This window comes from Narcine bancroftii, chromosome 3 (assembly GCF_036971445.1).
Source record: "Narcine bancroftii isolate sNarBan1 chromosome 3, sNarBan1.hap1, whole genome shotgun sequence".
NCBI lineage: Eukaryota > Metazoa > Chordata > Chondrichthyes > Torpediniformes > Narcinidae > Narcine > Narcine bancroftii.
The window spans coordinates 142,485,655-142,510,793 of record NC_091471.1 but is presented as its reverse complement, the minus strand read 5'-3'; the positions used below and the strand labels follow the sequence as shown (position 1 = coordinate 142,510,793).

Here is a 25,139-nt window from a genome sequence, read left to right as displayed (position 1 = left end):
GTGGGTTAAAGAAGATCTGCTTGAGCAGATTTCAACTGTCCTGTCAGAGAATGTGTTTCACACAGAACCCCCATTTGCAAATTATCTACTTCTCACAAACTTGGCCCCTTCGGACTCTCCAATCCACTGCCCATAACCCAGCTTTCAGTTGTAATCTTCAGCATTTCCCACTCAAACCTGACAGCAAATCTGCCCCCCAATACATTAATTATGACCACCATGACAAAGAAAATGCCAAAAATTCAGAAAAATTACTTAGTACCTTTCAAACATTCCAAATATCTGATAACAGAGCTGAAATGTGCATGTACTTACAATCAGTTGAGACTTTTTCTTGAAATGATTTGTAATATATATCAAGAAGTTTAAAATTCTCTTGATTTATAATTTCCTGCAGTGAAATATCTCCAAACCTAATGACAGCAGACAAATTATTAGTAATATCAATATTACATTTTTAGAATTTTGAAACTAAATACAAAGAGAGAAATTGTAAAACTTGCAGTTATATACCTTTCCTAATCATCGCATATTTGCAAATGAATGAGATAATGTAGCCAAACAGAGCATGGCAAAATATAATAGTTAGATAGATGATAAGTGAACAGATTATTTGTTTGTTGTGGGATAGAGTACAAAAAGAAATCTGAAAATTTTGTTATGGAATATTAAAATAAAATTTATAACATTTTCCATTGTCTGTTAATTTACTAAGACATTTACATTGACCAGCTTTAATTTTACATAGACAGTAAATCCCCAAGCCTCTGGCATCTATGGGGATTAGTAGATGATGGATGAGCGTATTTTCCGCTTTCCTGAGATTGCGATTTGTGCAGTTGCCAAACTCATTGCAAGGCAGGCCAATTTTAAACTTGTTTATTTTCCTCATTTTTTTTTTGTCAGTTGCTTGAGGCTGCCTGTTGTGTAAATTCCAGATTTTTGTATGATCAGTACAAAGTTGGACTATATTAATCAGTGTTACAACAAATCGTTTACAATTCTAACTCCATAAACAAGTTTATAAAGTTGAAGAAAGTTTAAAGTTTGATCTGCAGTTCATACAAAATTATTTTATTACAGCTATAGAGTCATGAAATTTATAAATGTCTTGAGCATACTGATCGGAAAAAATATTGTCACATTTACCACTCTCATTTGTTTTCGAATGACTCTGGAAACTCTTTTGTTAATGAATTTGGGCAAGATTACAACATTTCTAGCCAAATATTTTCTTTGGTCCACAACATATTTGGTAAAGGGGGCATCTACTTGGAGTCTACATCTGGACAATTAGATATATTCAAAGGAGATCTACCAAGATTTCAAGACCAACATGTTCCTATAAGGATAGAAGCCTGCATGTTGAAGGAGGTGGAGGGTTGGATAAAGAGAAAAAGTATGACACAAATAGGGAAATGATGATGGGGGAGTGCTATCAAGAGTATAAAAAGAATAGCAGAAAGAAAGTTAGGAAAGCTAAGAGTGGTCACAAGAAATCACTGGCAGACAGGACAACTAAGAGACTAAGGAAACATTCCATAATTTTGTTGAGGAGAAAAGAATAACCAGGGAAAATGTGGGGCCCATTACATTAAGGGTAATGTGTGCAAGGAATCAGAAGGCCCTACTTTTTCAGTATTAACAAAGGAAGCAGACTTTGTTGTTAGATGAAAGGATAGGTGAACATCTAGAGCAGGTCTCCATAATGAAACAGGAGGTACTTGATGCCTCATCAGGCTTAAAGGTGGATAATTCCACAGGACCACATGAGATATATCCTAAATTTCTACTGGAGACAAGGGAAGAGATTACTGGAGCTCTGGTTGAGAATTTTAAAATTTAGTTCTCTTTTCAAGAAAGGCAAAGGGAAAACATTGGCCAAAGAGAAGATACTGCAAAATTAATCTGTGAGGGAGCATTAATTATCACTTTGAAAGACAGAGACCAACCAGAAACAAGCAGCATGACTTTGTCAAGCACAAATCCTATCTGATCAATTTGACTAAATTCTTTGAACATGTACAGAGTATTGATGTGGATAGGGTAGTAGATGTGATTTACTTAAACTTTGGTAAGGCCTTTAACATGGGAGATTGGTTCAAAAGGTTTGGATGTATGGATTCCAAATCATAGGCAAACTGGATGGTATCCCACAAGGAATAGTCCTGGGACCCTTGCTGTTTGTAATATACATCAATGACAATATCCAAGTGGGAGGCAAGATCAGTAAGTTTGTGGATGACCAAGATCATGCTCTGTTTGTGAAGTTTTTGATAGTGTGGAAAATAGTCTTGGGTTGGAGGTGAAATGCAGTGAAAACTGGCAGATGGAGATTAATCCAGACAATATGGGATGATGCATTTAACAAGTATTAATGTGGCTAGGATATGCAGCATGAATAACAGGACTTTGAAGAACAAACCCATAGGACCCTGCAGGTGGCAACACAGGTAGAAGAAGCCATATAGGATACTAGTTTTCATCAGTTGGGGTATTGGATATAGAATTGGGAAGGTTATACTCCAACTTTACAAAACCTTGGAGTACTGCATAGAGTTCTGGCCATCATGCAATAGGAAGGTTATGATAGTGTGTGTCTTGGGGAGGGTGCAGAGGAAATTTAGAGAAGCTTGTCTGGCATGGAGAAGTTCAGTTATGAGAAGAGCTACAAGAAGTTAGGTCTGGTGGAGGTTGATAGAGGTGCATAAAATTATGAGAAGCATAGATAACGTTGATGGCAGGAAACCTTTATCCCCATATGTGAGACAGATAAAACTAGAGGTCATTGATTTAGGGTTGGGGGAAGAGATAGAGGGGGGGGGGGAATTTGAGGGGAGTCTTCTTCATCCAGATAACACAGCCTGTAAAAATTGTTGGAGCAGTTAAGAAATGTCCATAGAACATTACAGCATAGAAACAGGTTCTCCGGTCCCTCTAGTCTATGTCGAACTATTATTCTGCCTAGTCCCATTGATGTGCACCTAGATCATATCCCTCCATCCCCTCCCATCCATGTACCTATCCAAATTCAAAATTGAGCCTGCATTCACTACTTCAGCTGGTTGCTTGTTCCTCACTCCCACTCCTCATTGTGAAGTAGTTTCCCCTAATGTTTCCTTTACATTTTTTCACCCTTAACTCATGTGCTCTAGTTTTTATCTCACCTAGCCTCAGTGGAAAAAGCCTGCTTGCATTTGCTCCATTGCATTTGCTCCATTGCATTTTGTATATCTCTATTAAATCTCCCCTTATTTTTCTACGCTCAAGGGAATGAAGTCCTAATCTGCTTAATCTTTCCCTGTAACTCAGATCTTCAAGCCCTGGCAACCTCCTAGTAAATTTTCTCTCCACTCTTTCAATCTTATTGATATCCTTTCTGTAGATAAGTGACCAAGACTGGACACAATACTACAAATATGGGCTCACTAATGTCTTATACTACTTACATCCCAACTTCTACAGTCAACCCTATCTAGCTTTGACATCACTTTCAGGTGTCTGTATTTCTGTATTCCCAGATCCCTCTGTTATACTCCACTCCTCAGTGCCCTACCATTTAGCATATATTTCCTACCTTTGTTTGTCCTTCTAAAGTGCCACACCTCACACTTGCCTGCATTAAATTCCATCTGCCATTTTGCAGCCCATTTTCCCAGCTGGTTCAAATCCCTCTGCAAGCTTTGAAAGCCTTCTTTACTATCCATTACACTTCCAATCTTCTCCAGCCCAGAAAAGCACTTGAATCACTTAGGCACACTTAAGCACACATGGCTATGGACTTGTTTTCAAGTTGTGTCTCTATGACATTTTCTATAGGAATTGCTAGGCTCCAAATTGAAGAAATTTACAACCTCAGAAATGCAGAGGACAATTACAAATTCTTATTAGCTGGCTGCATTTTAGTTTGTCAGGGTAATTGTACCGTAAAGTGTACCAAGGGATTTTAAAACTTCAGATCTTAGAGCAGTGTACTCTGAAAGACAGAAACAAACTGCTGAGGGGACTCATCAGTGGGGAGAAAGGAATTGTCAATGTTTCAGGCCCAGACCCTGCATCAGGACTGAACCCTGTACAATTCTTTCCTACTGAGTTCATCTAGCAGATTGTAAGTTGCTCTAAATTGCAATATCAACATTCTCTTGCATCTCCAGTCTATACAAGAAAGTATCTGCGACGTTCTTTAGTAGCAGGAACAACATTATTTTATTTTATTATTTTTAAAACATTTACTTTTCAAGATTTGGCATGAAATTTTTACTTTCCTGTCCTGTAATTTAATATGCCAGCCACCTAATATCGTTTCTCACTCATTGCCAACCACAGTATACCAATTCCCACTACAGCAGTCCAACACACCTTCCTATTCCCTATTCCACTCCACTCCAGACTGAGTAGAGTTGTCATTCCTTTCTAGAATCTTATTCCAAGAGGACTCCTGATATTCAGTAGTTATTTGTCCCAAAAGATAGTAGTACAGCCTGCCAAAGTATGGGAGATATTTTTCCCCAGCAATGCTAGATTATGGCAGTAACTACTGTTTAATAGATCAGATATTTGTGGACTGTTATTGGAATGTGCAAGAATTTCTTAATCAAGATTCACAATAAATAGAATATATTGTGCTATTCTGATTGACACCATCCTTCAATCAAAAGAAATGAAAAAAACACTTCTTAATAAACAAAGTCATACCTTTCAGCCAGAGTTTGTTGCTCATTTATTCCAATGTTAAAAAACACTGGATGTACACGTAACAACTTTCCATCTTTGATCTCCTGTGGCAAAACCTCAAATAATTTGCTGGGAAGTTGCACCTCCACCATGTAAAAGTCTCTGCAATAAATCCAGAAGAGGAAAGTAAAGCAACTGCCAGTTGGATGATGAGGGAAAGACTGAAGAACTGGTTTCTTGGAGGTAGAAAAGCAAAGATATATCCCTACTCTTTCCAACTCCCAAAGGATCAACACGAAAAGTAAAGACCAAATTTGTTCCAACAGACACTTTATCAACTCTTGTAAAGTTTATTTGATCTATATGCCACCAAGCATTCCTTCTTGAAGTTTAAATTTTGACATACAGCATGGCAACAGGCCTTCTGGCCCACAACTCTGCTGCCCAATTACCCCAATTAACCTACAACCCCCTTAAGTTTTGAAGGGCAAATGGCAGTCGTGGCTGACAAACAAAATCAAGTGCAGTATCAGGTCCAAAAGAAATAAGTATAAGATGGCAAAGCAGAGTGGGAAGTTAGAGGATTGGGAGGCCTTTAAAAACCAACAGAGACAAAACTAAGAAAGTCATTCAGGAGGGGAAAATGAAGTAAGAGGGCAAAATGGCAAGTAATATAAAATGGGATAGCAAACGCTTCTTCAGATATGTAAGAAGGAAGAAATTGGTTAGGGCCAAAATTGGGCCCTTGAAAACGGAGAAAGGTGAAATTATCAATGGGGACATGGAGATGGCTGAGAAATTTAACAATTACTTTGCAACTGTTTTCACCAAGGGGGATATAGGTTATGATCAGAATAGGGGTAGGGGTCAAGCAGTATCTAGGGACTTGGTGAAATTACTGAAGGAAACAGAGAATTTGATGGATATTCAGATCCAGAAGCAGGTGGTTGTGAGCAAATTGTTAGTACTGAGGTCTGATAAGTCCCCTGGGCCTGATGGGCTGCATCCCAGCATGCTTAGAGAGGTTGCTCTGGAAATTGTGGAAGCATTAGTTAACAGTTTCCAAAGTTCTTTAGATTCCAGGGAAGTGCCTGCAGACTGGAAAGTGGCTAATGTTGTTCCACTTTTTAAGAATGGAGGGAGAGAGAATACGGGAAATTATAGACCGGTCAGCCTGATGTTGGTGGTGAAGATATTGGAATCCATCATTAAAGGAGAAATAGCAGAACACTTAGGAAGGAATAATAGTATCTGTGCTAGTCAGCATGGGTTCCTTAAAGGAAAATCTTGCTTGACTAATCTCCTGGAATTTTTTGAGGATGTAACAAGGAGGGTGGACTTGGGAGAGACAGTTGATGTGGTGTACTTGGACTTTCAGAAAGCTTTCGATAAAGTTCCACACAGGAGGCTAGTTTGCAAAATCAAGGAGCATGATATCAGGGGTAGGGTGCTGTCATGGATAGATAATTGGTTGAGAAATAGGAAACAAAGTGTTGGGATAAACGGGTTATTTTCTGGATGGCAGCATGTGATGAGTGGGGTCCTGCAGGGGTCAGTGTTGGGCCTTCAGTTGTTTATCATTTATGTAAATGATTTGGATGAGGGGATAAATAACTACATGTGCAAATTCGCAAATGACACTAAACTGGGTGGTAGTGTAAAGATCGAGGAGGATGTCAGGAAATTGCAAGGGAACGGATAGTTTAGGGAAGTGAGCAGAAAGATGGTAGATGAAGTTTAATGTGAGTAAATGCGAGGTTGTCCATTTTGGAGGCAGCTTCAAGAGAGCAGAATATTATTTAAATGGTGTTAAGCTAGGGAGTGGGGTAATGCAAAGGGATCTGGGCGCACTTGTTCACCAGTCATTGAAAACTAGCATGCAGGTTCAGCAAGTGGTGAAGAAGGCGAACGGTATGTTGGGTTTCATAAAGAGGAGATTGGAGTACAGGAGTAGAGAATGCCTCCTGCAGTTGTACAGGGCCCTGGTGAGACCTCACCTGGAGTATTGTGTCCAATTCTGGTCCCCATATTTAAGAAAGGACATACTTGCTATAGAGGGAGTGCAGCGCAGGTTTACAAGGTTAGTTCCCAGGATGGCAGGATTGTCATACACGGATAGGTTAGAAAGACTTGGATTATATGCGGATTATATGGAGTTTAGAAGGATGAGGGGAGATATGATTGAGATATTTAGGATTATCAAAGGGCTTGACAGGGTGAAATCAGAACACATGTTCCCAATGATGGGTGAGACTAGGACTAGAAGGCATAGTTTAAGAATACAGGGAAGGACAGAATTTAAGACAGAAATTAGGAGAATTTTTTTTTACCCAGAGAGTTGTGGGTCTGTGGAATGCATTTCCACAGAGAGTAGTGGAGGCGGATTCATTGGATAGATTTAAGAGAGAGTTGGATAAGGCTCTTGTGGGCAGGGGAGTTAAGGGTTATGGGGATAAGGCTGGGATTGGTTATTGAAAGGGAAACATCAGCCATGATCCAATAAATGGCAGTGTTGGTTCAAAGGACCAATTGGCCTACTCCAATACCTATTGTCTATTGAGAAGGTTTTGCATGCTAATCAATGGAGATATGTTAAAACTGTGGATAATCCAGCTGATATCGCTTCACGAGGAACAAAAGTTCAATCATTTCTGAAAAGAGCCAACACTTGGGTGTCCGATCCTCAATTTCTTTAGCAATCTCAAGAAGATTGGCCTCAAAATCCAGAAGAGAAAAGAGTTTTCAATGTAGGATCCAGAAATCCAAAACACTAATGTGAATACTATTCAAATATCTAATGAGAATGATCTGATAATTCAATTAATTTGCTACCATTCTTCATGGTTTTGTTTCAGAAAAGAAGTGTAGATTCTTAGGTTAAAAACTATGCTTTTAAATCATATCAAAAAAGAGAATCTGAAGTCTCGAAAGAGCTGTTACCCAACAGTTGATGAGTTGGCAAATGCTGAGTTGGAGATAATTCATTTTTGTCAGAAAAAGGTATTTGATAATGAGATATCAAAATTGAAGAAGAATATGAATGTTACAAAAGCAAGTAGTGCTTACAAGCTAAATCCCATTCTTGTAAATGATGTATTGAGAGTAGGAGGAAGATTGGAAAAAGCAATAATGCCAGAAGAAGTGAAACATCCAATTATATCAGCTAAGGATTTCATATTTCTGATTTGATTTTTTGACATGTACATGAGAAAACAGGTCATGATGGTTGTAATCATGTGTTAACAGAATTACACCAGAAATATTGGATACATGGTGCTTCAACATTGAAAAAAAGAATTATATCAAAATGTGTAAATTCTCGACATGCAAATGCTAAACCTGGACAATAACAAATGGCTGATTTGCCACAAGACAGAGTTTCACCTGATGAACCCTATTTACATACATGGGAGTTGATCATTTTGGTCCTTTGAAAGTAAAATGAGGAAGAAGTGTTGAAAAATGATACAGAGCTGTTTTTACTTGTTTGACTACAAGAACAATTTATTTTGAAGTAGTGTCATCGCTTGATACAGACTCTTTTATCATGTTCTTCGATGTTTTATCACCAGACATGGTCAAGTAAAGGAATTACATTCTGATAATGGATCTAATTTTACAGGAGCTCAACCAGAGTTATGAAAAGCGATTCAAAATTGGAACCAACATCAAATTTATGATGCATTACTTCAGAACAAAATTAGTTGGATATTTAACCCATCCACTGGATCGCATCATGGAGGTGTGTGGGAAAGAGTAATTAGATCAATCAAGAAAATTCTCAATTCTATTTTGAATAGTCAAATACTCAACGATGACAATCTTCAGACAGTTTTGTGCAAAATCGAACCTATTTTAAATAGTTGTCCAATAACAAAAATTTCTGTTGATTCAAATGACATCAAGGGACTTACACTAAATCATCTCTTACTTCTTACATCGAAACATTTAATGCCTCCAGGTCAATTTCAGAAAGAAAATGTGGAGACATTGTAATTATCATGGACGATTCTACATCAAGAAATTCTTGGTTGCTGGGGAAGATCGTGGATACAGTTCTGGACCAGAAAGGTTTAGTTTGGCAAATGCAGATTAAAACCAAGAATGATTACTTAAATTGACCCATTACTAAAGTCTGTCTTTTACAAGAAGCAGAAAGTTTTGATTGCTAATTTTATACTTACCAGATTTACTTGTGTATCTGTAATAGTAATTACTATATTTTAGTTATTAATATCCATTATAATAATTAGGGGCTGGAATGTGAAGGTCAAAACCTTGTGTTTTTGATTCTTAGTTAATTTTGTGCCTATATCTTTAAGAAAAGTATTGTTTGTCATGTTACCATAGTAACTATGACATAATATGTCATAATATCCATGCAGACTAAGAGCTTGCATCTCATTTTTCAATGAGCTATGAAGGAGACGAGAGCTCGAGATAATTTTCTTTGAATTCATCTTATTTCTTCTTATTTTGTCTTATTCCTTTTGTGATGTTAAATTTTTAAATACAGTATATGCTTTGTTTATTCATTGTTATGAAAATCTTAATGGAAAGTTATGCAAAATATTTATCTGTTTTATCAATGAATTAAAGCTACATAAATCTGCATTTACAAATTTTGGTTTAATGGATTAATAAAATATTAATTCAGAATATTGTCCTCATGTTTCCTTGAAGATATGTTTTAAAATTAGGAAAAACTAGAACCTGGAAACCTGGAACACACCTCATCTTCTGACTGGACACCCTCCAACTGGATGTCATTAATAGTGACCTCTGTCTTTTGTTAACCACCCCCCCCCCCCACTCCACCAGCTTCCCCCATCATATCTCCATTCCTTGTCTTCTTTAACACAGACATGATATATTCTATCTAGTCCCTTATCATATCCAATTAACACCCTTTGTTGGTCTGGATTCCTCCCCATTGTTTGAATTCTGAGACTTTATGATGTATCCTGGTTCTGAATTTTCTTTGTAAAAGGGCTCAGGCCTGAAATGTTGGCAATATATCTTTGTGTCCTGTAGATGCTGAACAGACTTGCTGAGTTCCTCAATCACAGAGTCTGCAGTATATTGTGTTTCCCTATGATACACAGAGGACAAGTTGTCAATGACTTTTGTATCAGAAATTTCAGTGCAGTGCACTTTGATATTATGTTATTTTATATAATGTTGCAATGAATTGATAGGTAAAATCATGTACTACAACATTGTAATAAGATTTTGCAACAATTTATCTTTAATCTGAAATATTTTCCTTACCGGATTCCAGTCACAATAGGAGAAAGCTCAGCATTGGCATTCTCTTCCAAATGTGCTTCACAAACTTTAAATACCACTTTCTGTAAATCTGTGATTGCAACTGACATGTCCTCGAGCATTCCAATTTCTTCATCTGAAAGTAAAAGGCAGATACCCTTAAAAATTCAGCATGATACATTTTCCAAAGCCACACAGCCGATAGATGGCAGGCTGACAAATGCTTACCTAGTGTAACTAAGGCACATCAATGGAAGTTTACATAGTTCAAGAATGCAAGGAAAATTTGAGAGAACAGATGCCCATAAGTCTTGATTAATTATAATGTTGCTACGTTAGAGGAGCTGGCCCCACAAATGTTGAATATGTATGAGTCTATAAAACTGGGTAATTTACCCTCCTAATTACATTGATTCTGAAAGAGGGTAAAGATGAATTTAAGAATTATAAACCAATTTCTCCAGTTCCGATAGATGTGAAAATTTTATCAAAGATTCTTACAAAATGTTTAGATACAATAATAACTTGCTTGATATATAGTTATCAGGTGTGATATATTAGGGGCCACAGCTCATCTGATAATATCAGGTGCCTTGTAAATATTATGTGGTTTGTGGCCGATAAACAATCACCTACAGCAGTTATTTCACTTGATACTGAAAAAGCATTTGATCAGGTGGAATGTTCAGTTTTTTTGGATTTGGACACATCTTTTTAAAATGGATTGTTTTATAATAACCCTGAGGCAGTGGTTTAAACCAGTGTTACATTTCACCTTATTTCTCTCTTAGGAGGGGTACTCAACAGGGTTCCCCACTTTCCCCAATGTTGTCCTGTCTAGATTTGAATTCTCTGGCAGCCGCTATTAAAGAGAATGAGAACATTGTAGTGATATCCGTGGGAAGACAGGTTCATAAATGTCATCTTCATGCAGATGATATTTTATTATTTGTCTCGGAGCCTAGTCGGTTGGTGCCATGTCTTTTGAATATTATGTCTTATTCTAGATTCTCAGGTTATAAGGTTAATTGAACAAAATCAGAAGCATTACCATTAACTGCACACTGCCCTGCATCTGCTTTTAACCCTGGTCAATTTCATTGGCCAAAGAAGGGTATATGATATTTAGGTATTAATCTTTCCCCTCAATTGGAGGATTTAGCAAAGGTAAATATTGATCCATTATTGCAGAAAATTTCATGTGATGTACAAAGGTGAACATCATTGTATTTGTCAATGTCAGGAAAAGTAAATGCCTTGAAGATGAATAGTATTGCAATCGTTGCCAATTCAAGTCCCATTAACATATTTTAAGCAATTTGATAAAATAATTAAGGCTTTTATTTGGAATGGCAAACATGCATGCTTGAAACTTGATAAATTAAATTTGATAGTCGAAATGTGGGGGAGGGTTGGGGAGCTTAGGTTATTGTACTGTTAATATGCTTTTACTCTTAAGCATTTAGCACATTGGTCTCTCCCTCTGGAGAGAGATTCTCCTTGGTATCATATTAAGTGTTATGCTCTTCCTCCTATCCCTTCATTATAATGTTTGTCTATCTTCCTGAGGCATAGATCTACTCAATCATATTGGATATGCATTTGTTCCAGAATAAGTTAGCTAGATTACAACATTTAAATTGAATTTGTATTTGAATGAAGCCTCAAGAATTTGGATTAATCCAAAGTTGCGTATTGACAAGTCTCTTTTTCTGGAGGGAATGGAAAGGTATAATTCAATTGAGAGACCTTCATAATGGGGACAGTTAAAAATCTTTTAATTAATTAATCTAGTTACCTAGTGTAACTAATGCACACAAAGCACTATGTTATCTCTAGGTCACAATTTTGGAGATAGCTTCACTGCATCATGTTCCACACGCAACCTTTGGTTCGACACAGCAACCCCCATAAGTGCTATGATACTATCTACTGTACTGGCTGCATATGTTAAAGGTCATAATGTTTTATTATTCAACCTGTACACAAATCTCAAGAGATAAATTTCTGTTGGGTCTTAAAAGAGGATGGGAAATAGACTTGAGTGTTGTTTTTGAGACAGAAGAATGAGACAAAATTTGTAAAAACATCAAAATAATGCATCTAATTCAGTTGCAGATTATGCACCATTTTCATTGGACTCCAGCAAGGTTGTATAGATAAGGGTTGAAAAATACCCATGAATACTGGTGCTGTGAGGCAGATAAAGGGGAGTTAGTACATGCACTTTTGTCAGTTATGATACACAAGTATTTTGCTGAAGTTTCAGGTATTTAAATTCCATTTTGCTCCAGACTTTTTAACTTGGGAGGCACACTTATGTTTTTGGGGAATAAATACTCGCAAAATTTGCTTCAGACAAGTATAATGGCAAAATTATACTTAGAGGTTGGAAGAATTTGGGGGGGGGGGAACCCATCATTTCAGGAGTGGGCCTCAGGAATGGCCACAGTGGCAGCATTTGAATCCAAATCTTACCAACGGTTTGATAAATTGGACATCGATACACAAAAATGGGGCAAATATCTAGGTTTCCGAGGGGGGTGTTGTGAAATAGTGGTGGATGTAGTGGTGAAGCATATTAATGAATGGCAGTTTTTTTTTCTGTTATTAGTGGTCTAAATTTTTGCTGCCGTGTTTCCATTTTATGGATAAGTTTTAGAATTTATGATTTACATAACTTTAACAGTGACTCAAGGGTTCGGGGGAACTTTTTTCAAAGAATAAAATTTAAATCTTAAAAAACTATGCCATGTTGGGAAAAAAATTGGTTGGGAAGCTGGTTATGAATTGGTGATGCAATTTTCAAGTGGAAAATTAATTTACGCAATGATAAACTATGTTGCCAAATATGACCCGAAAGCTTTAAACTTTATTTTTATACAATATGTAGGATTGTTGACAGGTGCAAGAATTACAACATTTATCACTACACAAAAAGTGTTTCCCATACAAAATCTGCCTGGGAATTTGAAACTTAGCTCATGAGATTATATGATAAACATGGTGAATGTTTATAAATCAAGAGGGTATTATTAATGTGTATGGAGCAGTGTTCTTCACTGAGTTGTGGATGGGCTTCAAGCATGATATCAGACTGTAGCGTGAATAAAAGCTTTCACAACTAGAGGGAAAACAAATGCATTTATTAGCTTATAACTATGGGTAGGGTCTCACAGTAGTCTTTGGAAGGGTTCTGGGTTTAGGTGGGAAACCAGGGTTATAAGTGAGCAGATAGAAGCAGAGCCGGGAGGTAGGACCAGCCATCAGTACGACATGCAACCAGTGAATCCCAGTTCACTGAATTGACCCCTTCCTGCAGAATTTAGAGTCTGTGAATGAAGACAGAGAACATGGATTCAGAAAAAAAATGGTTGAAAAATATACAGTTATTTACAAATTTACAGATTTAAGTGGTCTGGAGATTCTGGTGGAGCACCTTAGCACCGGGGGAGGGGGCTTAGACTCCTTGGGTCTCCTGGTCCCCTTGTGAGGGAGGAGAAATGGGCTAGGTGGAGGGGGATGCACTTTCCTCCTGAACCGGATCCCCAAGGACCTGACTGGGGGTGGTGAGAATGAGTTCCATGGCTTGTAGAGAACCTGAGGCAATGGACCTTCTGTTCCAGTGAGTGCCAAGTTCTTGATGGAGACCGTATCCTCCCTGCCATCCGGGAACTCCACATAGGCATATGTGGAGTTTCACCCTTTCCACAAGGGGTTGGTCTTCCTTCTCCTCACATGCTTCCTGAGAAGGTCTGGACCAGGAGTGGTGAGGCAGGTTGGTAGTGTAGTTCCCAATGCCGACCTTCTTTTGAAATTGAATAGGAGCTTGTGAGGAGTAGCGAAGGTCGAGGTACATAGTAGAGACCTGTTTGAATGGACTGCCATAGGGTGGAATTCCTGCCAGTGTGAGTCCAGAAGGCGTTTTGACTTCAGAGCCAGTTTGACAGCAGACCATGGCATTCTTCTTTTCAACTTGCCCATTCCCCCAGGGATTGCAGCTAGTAGCCCTGCTGGATGCAATGCCCCTCACCAGCAGGTACTGATGTAGTTCATCACTCATAAAGGAAGTGCCCCGGTCACTATGAATATAGCTGGGATACCCAAACAGGGCAAAAATGGAATCTAGGGCCTTTATGACTGATGAAGTGGACGTATCTGGACATGGAATGGCAAACAGGAAGCAGGAGTACTCTTCAATGATGGAGACGAAGGAAGTGTACCCATTCGTGGAGGGGAGAGGACCCTTAAAATCAACACTGAGCTGTTTGAAGGGCCTGGATGACTTAATCAGATGTGTCTTTGTGAGGTGGTAAATGTGCGGCTTGCACTCTGCGCAGACCTGGCAAGACCTAGTAATTTCCTTGATATCTTCCATGGAGTAGGGAAGATTGCACGCCTTGACAAAATGTGCCATGCGGGTGACAGAACTTATTATACAGAGACCGCAGAAGGCCGGTGTGTACAGAGGAACAGCTTCCTGTGGATAAGGCATCTGGAGGGTCATTAAGAGCTCCTGGCCGATAGGCAATGCCATAATTGCAGGTGGAGAGCTCTATCCTCCACCTAGCAATCTTGTCATTTTAAATCTTTCCCAGTGTAAATTTCCTACCATCCAGGTAGTGTCTCCAGTGCCTCATGGCTTCTACAATGGCTTGAGCCTCCTTTTCCACAGATGGTTTCTGGAGCTCATGGCCTTGTAATATCTGAGAAAAAAAATGCTACTGGCCTGCCTGCATGGTTGAGGGTAGTGACAAGGGCTACATCTGAAGTGTCGCTTTCCACTTGGAAAGGTACATTCTCGTCCACCGCATGCATGATGGCCTTTGCAATGTGATTCCAGAGGTAGTTAAAAGCCGTTTGTGTTTCAGCCAAGAGGGGGAAATTAGTGGCTTTTAAGAGAAGGCGAACCTTATCAGCGTATTGATGGATCCACTGGGCTTAAATGAGAAAAACTCTAGGCATCTCCTCAAAGCTTTTGTGGTCCTGTGAATGGGGAGCTCTAACAGGGGGTGGATCCTATCTGGATTGGGGCCAATGATGTCATTCTCCACCACATGGCCAAGGATAGCCAGATGTTTAGTCCTGAACACACACTTGTCAGAGTTATAAGTGAGGTTCAGGGGGAAAATTCTGGAGGTTGGCATCAAGGTGTGGCCACAGATGATGACATTATTGAGGTAGGGGAAGGTAGCCTTCAACCCATGCTCATTCACCATTCTATCCATCTGCCTCTGGAAGATAGAAATCCCATCAGTAATACTGAAAGGGACTCTCCGGAATTGATAGAGATGACCCTTAGCCTCAAATTTTGTATATGGATGGTCCTCGAAACGGATCGGCAGCTGGCGATAAGCAGCTTTCAGATTGATGGTCAAATAGACCTGATACTGCGCAATATTATTCACCATGCCGAAAGTTCGAGGGAGGAGGTATGTGTCCAGAAGTGTGTACCGATTAATATTTTGGCAATAGTCAATTACTAGCCTGGACTTCTTTTCCCCTTTTACCAATACTACTTGGGCTCTCCACAGGCTGGTGCTAGGTTCGATGATACTTTCATCGAGCAGATGTCGTGTCGTAGACCTTATGAAATCTCAGTCTGCTGTGGTGTACCTCCTGTTCTTGGGAGCAATAGGTTTGCAGACCAAGGACATATTCGGGAAGAGAAATGGGGGGGGGGACGACGACGATATTCAGTATGGAGAAGCTGCATGTGGGTTCTGATTTTAGGGGCCCTCTATTCCATACCTTTATGGGGGGAAAGGATCAGAATACTCCAAAGTCATACTTTTAAGGTGACATAGGAAGTCCAGACCCAATAACATCGGAGCACACAATTCATCAAGTATATAGAGGCGAAATTGACAGAATTTCTCCCTTCAAACGACAGATGTACTATACAATGTTCTTGAATATGCATAGAATGCGAATGGGACATAAGGAATATGCGATAATTGGAAGGATACATATTTATGTTGTATTCCTGCACAGTCTGTCAGTCTATGAAGCTTTCAGTAGACCCTGTGTTGATTAGGCATTTAGTGGAATGTCCATTTACCTTCACAGTTGCTGAGCTGGTGAGGTCTGTCCTGATCAGAACCATCGAGGCTAGGGCCCCTGCCACTTCATACTCCTCACTTGAGTGGCCCCCACCATCCTGGGTTGACCTGTGTGGGTAAGATGGCGCTAACCTTATTTCGCAGCAAGATGGCCACCCTCCTTTCTACTCTGATGATGATGGCACTGAGTTTGAATTTAGGTCGCAGCAAGATACCCACTGAGCCATTTCATGCCGTTTGCTTAACTCCCACTCCCTGTTGGCATGTTGCACAGCGTGGGCTTAGGTGAATTCGGGGCAGATGGCTTGGGTCTGGAATTGGATCCAGGAGCGGTGCAGGTCACAGACTTCACCTCGCCCAATGTTCTTTCTTGCTACAGCTGGAACACACAGAGTCTTTAGTCAGGCAACGAGATCGGAGATACTGGCTCTTTCTGCAGAAAAGCAATCACTAGCATGGAAGTGCTCCCAAGTACAGGAAGGGGCAGCCATTAGGGCTGGGGTAGTGGGAGCAGCCGGTCCTTGGAAGGGGTCACTTGGGTGAGCAAGCTGGCTGGCTTCGAAGTCATTGTTCTCAAGCTTAGCCTGTTCCAATGTTTTGGCCCGTTCAACGTGGCTAGCCAGGCCATTCTTTCCCGACTTGAGCAGTCACTACCTCATGTACCTCGAGCAGACCCCCTCAACTAGAGTGTCCTGGATGTCTTCTTCCTCGCGTACATGGCCCATATGCACTTTGCACCTGCACCGATCCAGCAGAGTCATCGATGGTCTCTCCTAGCCGTTGGCGATATAGAGTGAGTCGGTGCCTCGCTAGGATCTTGTTTTGTGATTTCAGGTACCAAGCCTTCAATGCCTTGATGGCAGTGCAGTCCCTGATGTCTGCATACTCTTTCTTTCCTACCCTCAAAATAAGTGCGGACCTCCTGTGTTCATCAGTGTGGAAGGCGCGTTCAGGTCGGCCTGGAAGCAGACTAGCCAGTACGTGAACTCCTCTGCCATGTCGGAGGATAGAGGGTTTAATCGCAGTATACTTGGCTTGAGTAGCGCTTCCATCATTTAGGGAATAAGCTGACAAAATTGTAGCGCTAATAAAGCTCTCACGACTGGAGGGAGAACAAACACTTTTATTAAATTATAACTAAGGGTAGGGTTTCACAGTAGTCTTAGGAAGGGTTCTGGGTTTAGGCAGGAAACCAGGGTTATATGTCAGCTGATGAGGTGGAGCCAGGAGGTGGGGCCAGCCATCAGCACAACACCCTACCAAAGAATCCCAGTTCACTGCACAATGTCACTCAGTGTTTGAAGTGGGAATTCCACTGATTTCCTGATACTAGACTCTACCAATTAACACTTTAATGGTGAATTAACATTTTCATGGTGACCACAATGTCACTAATATCAAAATATGGCTATGCTTTCAATCATTAGCCAACTTCAACTTTGAGATAGGAAACAGTTCATAACAATTAAAAATGCACCACGTCATGTGGAACAGTCCAGGTTCAATTTTATTTTTTCTGCTTTTCAAGTGTGTATTGTTGGAAAAACCCACATGTTTGTAAAGTCTTAATTACCTTTGAGAAGTAAAGATGAGCTGTCTTTGCTAACTGCCCCAGTGCATCTCGTGAAATCTTTCCTACAGTGCTGTTAAGTATCACCAGGATTTAAATAAATTGGAATGAAGTACAGGCAATGTGTATTTCAAAATTTGGCTCATCTCAGATAGGATAGCAGTAATATGCTATAAATATATCTCAAATTTAAAGAGATATGGCCATGTAGAGGCAAGATTTTATCATAAAAGGAGGGGGTTGGAGGTGCAATTGCATTGTTTCAATCCTTCTAAAGGTAGAAAATATAGGTTGAAAAAGCTAACAGGACAAAAAGGATTGGCCAGAGAATGTATGTGTGGGTTGAGGTGTCAGTGGTGGGAAAAAGAGGTGGTGGGAGAGGGGTCAGTTGATTATGAGTGATAAATTGATGGTTTATGGTATGTCAGACCATGGAGGACAGAGAATGAGGGGTGGTTTTCAAACAAGAATTAGGAGAGGCAATGATTGAAAGTGGGGCCTGAATGGAGATCATTAATTTTTGGAGTAGGATTGCATAGTCGGTGAGTCAGTATCATGTGACATTGTACCTGGCTACTAAGTCCATTAGAGGTATAACTAAACTAAGACTCTATTCCAGGGCAGTTTTAATCTAATGGTTTTTCTGGGAATGGTCAACAACTAACAATTAATGATTGCAAAGAGAAAAAAGTTGCACAATTTTAAGAGAAACATGTAAAAGTTAAAACATTGTGTTTTTGATTCTTAGTTAATTTTGTGTCTAACTCTTTAAGGAAAAGTATTGTTTGTAGTGTTACTATAGCGACTATGATGTAATATCCAAGTAGACTAAGAGCTTGCATCTCATTCTTCAATGAACCATAAAGGAGATGCAAGCTCGAGATAATTTTCTTGGAATTTGTCTTATTTTGTCATATCTTTTTTCATATTCCTTTAAAGTTGAATATCATTATACTTTTAAATATAGTTGAATGGTTTGTTCATTCATCTTTATGAAAATCTTAATGCAAAGTTATGCAAAATGTTTATCTGTTTTATTAATGAATTAAAGCTACATAAAGCTGCATCTACAAAGTTTGGTTTATTGGATTAATAAAATAGTAATTTGGAATATCGCCCTTGCATTTCCTTGAAGATGACACCTTTTGAAATCAGGATATATTAGAACCTGGAAAGTGTTGTGTACAGAACATTACATATGAAATTATGCCATGACAAGGATCAAATGCGGCTAAAAATAAACAATCGCTCTACTTTCTAAGAAATCTGAGAGGATTTGGCATGCTATCAGATACTCTATTAAATTTCTAAAAAAAAGTACACTGCTGGAAGTACACTGACTGGTTGTATCACAATCTGGTTTAGAAATTCTAGTGTCAGGAATGCAGAAGGCTGTAGCAACTGGCAATCCTTGCTAAATCCATCATGGGCATTGACCTCCCATTAATGAAAAGCATCCATACTTCTGTAAGATGCTGCTTTAAAAAGGAAGACAACATCATAAATGTTATGCAAATGTTTATCTGTTTTATCAATGAATTAAAGCTACATAAAGCTGCACCTACAATGTATGGTTTATTGAATTAATAAGATAGTAATTCAGAATATCGTCCATATGTTTCCTTGAAGATGACACATTTTGAAATTACGATATATTAGAACCTGGAAAGTGTCATAATATCTTGATTCAAAGAAAATTACATTTGTGAACTTTGTTTGGAGGAAAGGCTCATAAAACTTGTCTGAAAGAACTCAACTTGTTAAAAGAAAAGAGACATTCTCACAATAAAATAGAATATTCCAGAAGCCTCTATGAGCCATGTCTGTGAATTGCGCAGTTTAAAATTGAGCCAAGGACTGCAAGGTATCTGTAACATCTGGTTTGCAGAATCTGCCAGAAAGCCCAGAGGAATGTGTTCTGAAAAGTTATAAACAATCAGAGATATAGCCAGCTTGTATAAAGTACCACAGATCCAAGACAATTCAGAGCAATCCTCTAAGGGATCATGCAAGATATAAATTTGTTTACAGTTCCCAGGAACTAGGATAAGCCAGGAGAAGTGAGGCTGCAGTGTGAAGAACCCAAGATGGATAAGAAGATGTCTCATCGGGCTAAAGACCTCGAGCAAACAGCTCCTCTCAAGAACTGTTTGGTTGTGAGTTGAGCCAGCAAGGCAAACCAACAATGCTTGGCAGGAGATTGGAGCCAGCCACCATAGAAGAAGTGGCTTCAACTACCAAGCAAGAAGAGGACACAATGAGGCACTGGGGACTCATTAGCTAACTTAAAGGTTAGTGGGACTGGAACAAATGAAAAGGCGTTGCAAAGCCCCACTGGTGCTGCACCAAGTGAAATGCAGAAGATAGAGACTCAATCTGCTGTATCTGAAAGTTCAGATGGGAATCCTAATGTATGTCCAAGGTTATGAGCGCAGGAAGACCTTCAAAGTCTTAAAAGGCATCTAGAGCAAATAAAGCTTTGCGTGCTTCAACCACATCAGCTATGCATGCTAAGGTGCAAGCAGACTTAGCTACTGTCTGTGCACAATGTGAGTGGTTTGAACAAAGACATGCTCTAGAAAATTTGGAAACTGAAATGAAGATTCAGCAAGAGAACAAAATAGATTATTGAAGAGAGAGAAGAAAAGACAAGAGCTTGAGGAACAATATGCTATGAATATGGCCAAAGTCAAAGCATTAGCTCAGGCTTCTACAAGATTTGTCACTCAAAGTGAAATATCCAAAGGGCTAGCTCCTAACATTCCAGCAGATCAATGGATAACACAGCCACAATAAATGAGTATACTCAAGCAAGGAGCCATGGGTGTTGATGCTCGTGCTCAAATGACCAATCCTATGGAAAGAGCTAGCAACATTCAATCTCTTCAGAGCTCACAATTTATGAATCTTCCTGAGAGTATTTCAAAAAGGTTCAACCATGCGAGTTGATCATGCTCAACCAGTGATGTCTCTTCATGTTGCTGAAGTACCAGCAATAAGTCAAAGATCTCCACCAATGCCATCACTTACATACCAAGGATCCCCATCAATACCATCACTTACAACTCAAGGTTTTATACCTATGGCATCAGTTCAAGATCCATATGTTCCATTCACAACAAGATAACCAGGCACAAGCCATGGAGGACAATACAAAATATTATCACTCATAGCAAAACAAAATGAAATTTCTGCTATGTTAGCACAGCAACAAGGTTCATATGGTTGACCTAAGAAAGAAATTCCAGTTTTTAATGGAGATCCATTACAATATCTGACGTTCATGAAATCCTTTAAACGTCACATTGAAAGTAATACTAAAAACGCTAAAGATTGTCTGTATTACCTGGACCAGTATACTGGAGAACAGATGAAGGAATTAGGCAAAAGCTGCCAATATATGAGTCCAGAACAAGGTTTTAAAAGTGAAAAAGAATTATTGCATCATCATTATCACAATGAACATAAAATCGCAAGGGCCCACATAGACTAGATTCTTTCTTGGTCAGTAATAAAATCAGAGGATGCAAAGGCTTTACAAACATATGCACACTTTACGAGAGGATGTTGTAATGCAATGGGAAATCGTGCACATTTGCAAGAGCTGAATTTGCTTGCTAATTTGTTGATCATTGTCAATAAATTACCTTATAAGATGAAGGATTTATGGAGAAACAAAGTTGCAGAGCTTAAGATGCTTTCGGGAAGGGACACCACTTTTGAGGATCTTGTACAATTTTTGGAATGGCATGTGCATGTTTACACCATACCAGCATTTGGAAATATTAAGGATACTTCAATAGTTTCTAAAGATGCAAAGAAGTCTAAATCATCGTTGCAACAGAAACCAAAGGGAAGTACCTTTGTTACTGTTTTGTCAGATACAAGAAAGAACAAATAAACAAAGGAAAAGGATGATCAGACTGTTCAGGAAAGTAGTTTGCATTGCAAAGATAAGCATGCTTTAGAAAAATGTTCATGATTGGAGAAAAAGTCATATGACGAGAAATTAACCTTTTTAAAGAAGAATGGAGTATATTTTGGTTGCTTGTGTAAAGGACACATCAGCAAAACTTGCAATAAGAGACTCAGTTGTGATATATGTAGTTTAAAACATCTTAAATTACTGCATACTGAATGAAGTAAAGTTGAGAAGGAAGTCAAACAATCTGAATCCAAGACTAAAAACATCGTCAGGGAGGATGCTTCAGCTTCAGTTCAGACAAACAGTCTTACTGGGGCCAATGACAAAGCTCTCTCAATAATTTCTGTATAGGTTAAATCTAAAAAGGGGAGCTTCATACTGAAGATCTACGCATTTTTTGATCCAGGAAGTACCCCATCATTTTGTACTGTTGAATTAATGAATAAACTTAATATTCATGGTAAAAGATCACAAATCTTGTTGAAAATAATGAATGATGAAAGGAATATTGAAACTAATATAGTTTCAGATTTATAGATTGCTGGATTGAATAGCAATGAATTTTATGACCTTCCAAGTGTATATACTTAGAAGACTATGCCTGTGAATAAAGAGAATATTCCATCTCTGGATGATATCAAATGGTGGGATCATCTAAAAGATGTTGGCTTACCTAAGATTGATGCTACACTTGAAATGTTAATTGGATTAAATGTACCAAAAGCTCTTGAACCTCTAAAAGTAATGTCAAAATGACAGATCTTATGCTGTGAGAACATTGCTTGGATGGACAATTAATGGACCATTAGGAGGAAAACTGAATAATGATCAAGAATTGTCGAATATAAATGTCAACAGAATTTCAGATGTCAAATTTAATGATCTGTGGGAACAACCATTTAAAATTGATTTTCCTGACTGTCTCACAGATATTCAAGAACTGTCGAAGGAGAACAAGCCGTTTCTGGATTTAATTTCAAATTCAGTGAAACACGTTGATGGTCATTACTGTATAGCATTACTTTTGAAGGAAAGAGAAATTTGTGTCCCAGACAATAAAATAATTGCAGTACAGCATATGCTGAATTTGAAGAGAAAATTCGACAAATACTTCCTTTCATTTGGAATATACCAGTATTATGTTAGATATGAAAACCAAAGGTTATGTGGAAAAAGTATCAGAAGATACATTGGAACGTAAAGATGGTAGAAAATGGTATTTACCTCATCAAGGAGTTATACATCCACAAAAGAAGAAACTATGTGTAGTGTTTGATTGTGGAGCATGATTTCAAGGAGTTTCATTGAATTCTCACTTTTACAAGGTCCAGACTTAACCAATACTTTAATGGAAGTTCTGATAAGATTTTGTAAAGAGCCTATTGTAATTGCTGCAAATATTGAAGTGACGTTTCATCAAATGAAAGTACCATCAGAAGATCGTGATTTTTTAATAATTGTTATGGTGGCCTAATGGCGATTACAGTAAAGATAAAATTGAATGCAGAATGACAGTTCATTTATTGGAGCAACTTCATCACCAAGTTGTGCAAATTTTGCTCTCAGGAAATGTACTGAAGATAATGAAGTGCAATTTAGTTCTCAAGTTATATGCATCATCAGAAATAATTTCTATGTTGATGATCGTCTTACTTCAGTGGTTTCAGAAAAAGAAACAATAGATCTTTATCATGAAGAAAAAGAGATCTGTAATAAAGAAGGTTTCTTCCTTACGAAATGGATTAGCAACAATCAAGATGTGTTGGCTAATATTCCTGAGGCAGAAACAGCAAAGGAGATAAAACATCTTGATTTGGATTGTAACATTCTACCTGTGAAAAGAATTCTGGGAGTGCAATGGTGTGTTCAATCTGATGTTTTCAAATTCAAAATTGTTTTGAAAGAATGGCCTGTTCTTTTAATTGTAAGCTCAATATACAATCCTTTGGGAATATTGGCAGCAGTAGTATTAATAGCTAAGAAAATTCTGCAAGAATTGTGCAGAAGAAAGTTTGGATGGGATGAAACAACACCAGATTCCATTGCATAAGATTGGCTGAATTGGATTGAGAGTCTTAAAATGTTAGTAAATTTTGAAGTCAACAGATTTTTTTAAACCAACAGACTTTGGAATTGCCACATTTGCTCAGTTACACTATTTCCCTGATCAAGCGAAGGTGGTTTTGGTACTGTCAGTATTTAGTACTGCGAAATAACCAGGAGCAAGTACAGGTACACAATCCTTTATTTGGAACCCTTGAAAATCCAGATTTAAACCCACTTGAATCGTGCTGCCGTATCCACCCCCACCCCCTTCCAGTCGTGCTGCCGGTCTCTCCCCCTCGCCCTTCTGACTTGCACTGCCGGTCTACCCCACCTCGCCCGCCCAACTCATGCTGCCGGTCTCCCCCACCTCACCCGCCTGTCTCGCGCTGCTGGCCTCTCACCCATCTGACTTGCGCTGCGGTCTCTCCTTCTCACCCGCCTGACTCATCCAGCTGTCTCTCTCCCCACCTGCCGGATTTTGGAGTTTTCCAGATTTTAGATGTCCAGATAAAGGATTGTATACCTGTACATTGTGGATATGTAATGGGAAAAGCCAGATTGGCTCCATTAAAGCCAGTTACCATACTCAAAAGGAATTACTATGGCTAGCAAAATGGACACTGTGTTTAGAATTACAGATGGATTTAGCAGATTCTATGTTTTGGACTGATAGTACATCAGTCCTTAAATACATTAATAACAAAACCATGGGGATTTGCACCTTTATGACTAACAGAATTAATGAGATCGAGAAGGTTTTGCAGGCTAATCAATGGAGATATGTTAAAATAGTAGATAATCCAGTTGATATGGCTTCACGAGGAACAAAAGTTCAATCTTTCCTGAAAAGAGCCAACACTTGAGTGTCCGGTCCTCAATTTCTTTAGCAATCTCAAGAAGATTGGCCTCAAAATCCAGAAGAGTTAAAAGAGTTTCCAATGTAGAATCCTGAAATCCCAAACACTAATGTGAATACTATTCAAATATCTAATGAGAATGATCTGATCATTCAATCAATTTGCTATCATTCTTCATGGTTTTAAAAGCAGTAGTGAGGATTCCTAGGATAAAAACTATGCTTTTAAATGTATCAAAAAAGAGAATCTGAAGTCTCGACAGAGCTGTTACCCAACAGTTGACGAGTTGGCAAATGCTGAGTTGGAGATAATTCATTTTTGTCAAAAAAAGGTGTTTGATAATGAGATATCAAAATTGAAGAATATGAATGTTACAAAAGCAAGTAGCACTTACAAGCTAAATCCTATTCTTGTAAATGATGTATTGAGAGTAGGAGGAAGATTGGAAAAAGCAATAATGCCAGAAGAAGTGAAACATCCAATTATATTAGCTACGGAATTACATATTTCTGAATTGATTTTTTGGCATGTATATGAGAAAACAGGTCATGATGGTTGCAATCATGTGTTAACAGAATTATGCCAGAAATATTAGATACATGGTGCTTCAACATTGATCAAAATAATTGTATCAAAATGTGTTAATTGTGGACAACAACAAATGGTGGATTTGCCACAAGTCAGAGTTTCACCTGATGAACCCCATTTACATACATGGGAGTTGATTATTTTGGTCT

The 25,139-nt window shown here is 38.7% G+C and overlaps 1 protein-coding gene across 10 annotated transcripts in view; it reads right to left on the bottom strand.

The window, feature by feature from the left end:
• inpp4b (inositol polyphosphate-4-phosphatase type II B) overlaps positions 1–25,139 on the bottom strand; it is a 269,882-nt gene that overhangs the window by 61,540 nt on the left and 183,203 nt on the right. For all 10 annotated transcript variants that reach the window (XM_069925291.1, XM_069925288.1, XM_069925292.1 and 7 more), the window contains 3 exons: positions 9,946–10,078; positions 4,696–4,836; positions 316–413 (listed from right to left, as the gene is read on the bottom strand). In XM_069925291.1, coding sequence (XP_069781392.1) covers positions 316–413; positions 4,696–4,836; positions 9,946–10,078 — 372 coding nt within the window. The remainder of the gene's footprint in view (positions 1–315; positions 414–4,695; positions 4,837–9,945; positions 10,079–25,139) is intronic.